Below are 5,478 nucleotides of genomic sequence, written 5' to 3'. Positions count from 1 at the left end.
CAAGGCCTAGCAGGGACGGACCTAGTATAGTGGTTATGGTCGCACGTGCCACCGTATTATTTCTACATCGAAGGATAAAAAAAATTAGGTTCGTGAAAGATGCAACCGTATTAATTTGTTGTGTGTCACCCTATATATTTTATAAAGACAACGAGAACAAGTTTTATTTGGTAGAGTTGGTTTGTAAGGATTTTATTCCATCTCAGAACCATGTTCGAATCATGTTAGTGTCATTTTCTTAGTCAAATGGTGCCACCGTTTGAAAAAAAATATTATGGATCCATCTGTGGGGCCTAGCCTTCTTTTTCGAGTCTTAAGCGACTTTCAGCATTGACGAAAACCTGTGCTAATAAGACAAAGAAGGAGTGTATTCCATCCAAATTATTTTTGATATTTTAATATAAAAATAATAATGGTAACATATAAAGAAATTATTCTAGAATTTTGTCTTAAATTTTGCGTATTCCTTATAAAAACGCACTCAAGTAATGAAATACATACACGATAAGATGTACCATATAATCAACGGGAAAAAGCACCGCCCCCAGTCGAAAATTCAAAATTTTCATAAGTAGATTAGAACTTATTAACTTTTATTACTTTCATCTCACATCTCTTCCCCGATTCCCTCATAGGGAATTCGTACTTGATACTTGCCCCCGGTCCCCGCTCCTGTCCCTTCCCACATTCCCTCACAGGGAATTCGTACTTGATACTTGCCCCCGGTCCCACATTCCCGCTTGGGGAATTTGTGTTTGATACTTGCCTTGAGTCGATGAATTTCATGGATCCATCAATGAACCTATATACATTCATCACATAGCATATGTACAAATAACTTTTACAAGTTTTGAACTGATTTAAATTTATCAGATCTGTAAATTATTTTAAAATGATATATCAGATTTGTTTATTTATTTCATAGGTTTGATTTCAAACATGACCCAACAACAATGTGTGATTAGTGACCTTAATCTCATGGTAATTAATACACATGTAATTAAAGCCTAAAAGAGAGGATTCCAATTGCTATGTGACTTAGTCTCATTTCATGAACTTTTCCTCCATTTTTTGTGCCAAAAACAAGAACCAAATTGGGGGAGATTTAAGATCAAGAAAACAAACAAGAAAAACAAAGCAAATTGAAGTCATTTGAAAGCAAGAAATCCAACTTATTTTGTGAATTCTTTCTTACTTTTATATGATTAATTAAACCAACCAAGTAATCGATAGAAACGAGTCACGGAAAATGATAGGGTGGGACGACGTTTATAAGCTGATAGCATCGATGTTCCCGCTCTATTTCGCGTTGATCTTAGGCTATGGCTCAGTGAAATGGTGGCACTTGATCAAACCCGACCATTGTGGTGCGATAAACCAGCTGAATTGTTACTTCATCATGCCGCTTTTCACATTCGACTTCGCATCCCGAATCAATCCGTATAAAATGAACTTCCGTTTCCTGGTTGCAGATGGGATCTCGAAGTCTATTGTTCTCGTAGTGATTTTGTTATGGGCTAAGTTTAGTTCAAAGGGAAACTATCGTTGGTCGATCACGAGCTTCTCGTTGTCGGCTTTCAATAATACACTTGTTGTTGGGGTGCCGCTGATGCATGCAATGTACGGGCCGCTTGGGGAGAATCTTGTGATCCAGGCGTCGATTTTGCAGTTGACAATTTATATGATAATTTTGTTGGTGATGTATGCGTTTTGGAGCGTAAATGAATCGTTGGATCAAGAAGTTGGACCGAATGATCAATTGGAAACGGATTTAGAAGGGAATCCGAACGAGGATTCGATGACTAGAAGACCGTCTTTGTTGATTGTTTTAAAAGTTGTCGGGATAAAGCTCGCTAAGAACCCTAACACGTATGCGAGCGTTCTTGCGGTTTCATGGGCGTTTGTAGCGAATCGGTAAGTCGTTTTCCACGATATATGCATATAGACACAAACAAAGTTCATTATGTTGAACTCTCACATCAGCTACTCACATACTATCAAACTTGTGAATCAATTTCAAATGAATTATTTCACATGTGAAACATGCAATGTGATTTCATATATGAAACAGAGATAATTATTTTCTAAAGAGTATATTATACATGAAAAATACTAATACACACACACACATAAATACACTCCTGAGATTTGAATATTTGACCTCCGAGAAACTAACAGTAAACAACCACAAGGGTGGTGCCTGATTTGTTTGAGCTTGACTCAAAAGGTCAAAAGTACCAGGAGGTCCCGTGTTCAAATCCAAGAAGAAATAAAAATCCCCTTGTGGCCACGGAGGTTCAAATGCGGTGACTCCGGGCTATCTGTAAAGCAGGTGGTCGTCCTGGGATTAGTCAGCTCGCATAGCGGGTTGGATATCTAGGTTAATAAAAAAAAACTAACAGTAACCGTATACCACTGAACAGTGACCTTTTGGTTGACAAATAATCGTTTCACATGTGAAACAAAACATTTGAATACGTTTCGTACGAATGTTTCGGATTTGTTTTCACGTCTATAAAAACTTTTAAAGAGAGATCTAAAAAGGTTACACGTATGAATATTATAACACATATAATTTGAATTCAGGTGGGATTTGAAATTGCCGAGTATCATATACGGATCTGTAGAAATTATGTCGAGAGGCGGTGCAGGTCTGGCAATGTATAGTATGGGTGAGAATTTCTCTTATAACCGAGATGTCTTAATTAACTTATCTGTATTTTGATAAACCTATTCTGATAAATAAACTTTCTTCTAAAAGTATTTGGCAAAATGGATGCTTTCTTATTTTTTTTTTGCAAATACAAGACAGATTACGGGTTTGACCCTCCGGATTAGCTTTAAAGTTGAACTAGAAGGGTACTCGCATAATGCGCGAGATACATCTCGATTTTAATGTTTCGTTTTTTTATTTTTGTCTCAGTTGATGTTATAATACGGGTTTATGTGATTTTGAGAAAGCAATAATGTTTTTATTTTTGAATAAAATATAAATATGTATGTATCATAAAAAATTGAAAAAAAATAATATTGATATTAGTGTGAAACTTACTATTTAAAATTTCTCGTTTTTTTTTTGTGTATTTCTTTAATTCATTTTTTTTGTTTAATAATATAATTTTTATACAGATAATAAACAAGTATTTTGTTAAAACTCAATCATTATCCTAATTACATTTTAGCTTTTTTTATATTTAAAATGAGATGTTTATCTGCAGTTTAGTTATACGAATTCAAACATGAAGATTTAATAAGTTAATACTAACGCAGAATTTACTTGTAATCTTAAATTTTAAGCAATATGCATTAATAAACAGTACATCATACATAAAAAATGGTTTTTAAGAGTTTTTGTCAAAAGTTTTATAATATAGTATAGATGAGTCAATAAATACCCACTCACATTAGTGGCATTGTAGGCGAGTTTCATGTGGGACTGGTTGAGGTTGCTGTAATCAATCTTTTTATCCAAAAACATGAAGTAATCACAAAAACAAAATAAGATTCGATTGTATATATGATGCAGGGCTTGTCATGGCATTGCAGAAGAAGATAATCGATTGCGGGTTGAACCTGACTGCATTTGCGATGCTACTAAGGTTTGTGGTCGCACCAACGATGATAGCCGTCAGTTCACTTGCCGTAGGTTTGCGAGGTGATGTGCTTTGTATGGCCATAATGCAAGTAAGTCTTGATTACAATATTTAATGAGAATTTCAAGACATTGAGCTGTTATTCTAATAGAATATTTCTTTTTATAAGATAAAGAACTGTACATCATATACAAAAACGACACAGTAAGTTGTTATAGGGTATACAAAAACGATACAGTAAGTGTACATCATATACAAAAACGACACAGTAAATTAAACGACCTAGCGAATGAACAAAATTTATCAACAGAGTTGGAGAACCTAATGTGACTCAAAAAGTAAATCATTATACTAGTTTTTATAGGGTACTTTCGAAAAATGTGCTATCAGCCTTTTTATAAAATTTCTTGCATATACATATATGTGTGTGTGGTTGGGTTCCGGTGAGAAGGAGAGTTAAGGTAAGAAGCGCAAGAGGGGATTTTCACCATTGGATGCACATTAGGATGAGATGCACCGCGATGCTTTCGATCAATCCCCGTATCAAGCGCAATTCATGAATGAGTTTGAGATTATAGGTGATCAATGGTCCAAATCACTTCTTATGTTTCTCACACGATTCTTCACTTATATATATATATATATATATATATATATATATATATATTGAAAATGGAAGTTATAGTGAAAAAGGAGAGTTAAAGTGAGAAGCGTAAGAAGAGATTTCTACCATTGGATGCACATTAAGATGAGATACACTAAGATGCACCGAGATGCTTCAGATCAATCCCCATATAAAACGCAATTCATGGGTGAGTTTGAGATTAAAGGTGATCAAGGGTTCAGATCCCTTCTTACGCTTCTCAACTTAACTCTCTTTCTCACACGATTTTTCATCTATATATAGTGAGAATAGAAGTTATGATGAGAAATGTGAGAACAAATATCCACCATTGGATCAATCATAATTGAAGATCAACGGTAATGAGATGCACATGATAATTTTTTTCAACAAGCGCAATTCATAAGATGAGTGTGAGATTAAAAATGATCAAATGTCATATCATTTCTTTCGCTTCTCACCTCAACTCCTACTCTCACATCATTTTTTCGTCTATATATATGCATATATATATATATATATATGTGTGTGTGTGTGCCTTTTTCAAAAAACGTCATGTAAAACTAACATAACCATTTATTTATTGTATATTAAGTTGTTCATTTTCGTAAAAAAAAATAATACTTATTAACGTTTAATTCTTACAACTTATTGCAACATATTTGGTCCAGAAAAATAATTTTCCACTAAATACTCTATTGTTAAGCGTCCCAAATGACTGTTTTATTTTTGTTACATAAATTATAAATAAGGATTAACATTGCTTCGGTTGACAGGCGGCTATACCTCCATCCATCGCCTCTTTCGTGTTTGCCAAGGAATATGAACTCCATGCAAACGTGCTCAGTACTGCGTAAGTTTTATATTTCCGTTTTATGAAGACAGTACTTGCGATCAATGAAACCAACCTATTTTCGTGAAATTTGTGAGATCACTATTTATACTTAAAACCTCACAGTAGAATATTGTGAAGTAACCTTCACAGTGTTTTTGCTGTGAAGGTTCGAATATTTTTTACTTTCACAGTGTTTTGCTGTGAAATTTCAAGTGTAAAAAAATGTATAACTGATTTCAAGAAAACAACATGGTCTCAACGTGAACTCAATCCTATTAGACAATTTACATCGATTACCTCATCTAAAACTGTCCATTTTTTTATTTTCTTTTTTGGTTGTTTTAATTAAGGGAAGTTTTCAATTGATCAAATGATAACTGTTGATGAAAATAATGGATGGTTAAGACGTGGTTGTAACAATTAGAGAG

At 34.0% G+C, this 5,478-nt stretch overlaps 1 protein-coding gene across 1 annotated transcript; it reads left to right on the top strand.

Moving 5' to 3' along the window:
* The first annotated feature begins 1,249 nt into the window (after positions 1–1,249).
* On the top strand, positions 1,250–5,072 carry LOC112515109 (auxin efflux carrier component 5-like). Its single transcript, XM_025121768.1, has 4 exons — positions 1,250–1,914; positions 2,587–2,672; positions 3,527–3,684; positions 4,992–5,072. Exons 1-4 carry the CDS (start codon positions 1,250–1,252, stop codon positions 5,070–5,072), a joined length of 990 nt encoding a protein of 329 aa, XP_024977536.1.
* Positions 5,073–5,478: the final 406 nt, after the last annotated feature.

The sequence above is a fragment of the Cynara cardunculus genome, assembly GCF_001531365.2.
Source record: "Cynara cardunculus var. scolymus isolate 2C chromosome LG 7, CcrdV1, whole genome shotgun sequence".
NCBI classification, from domain to species: Eukaryota; Viridiplantae; Streptophyta; class Magnoliopsida; order Asterales; family Asteraceae; genus Cynara; species Cynara cardunculus.
The sequence above is the reverse complement of the archived record's forward strand: the minus strand, read 5'-3'. Positions and strand labels throughout refer to the sequence as shown.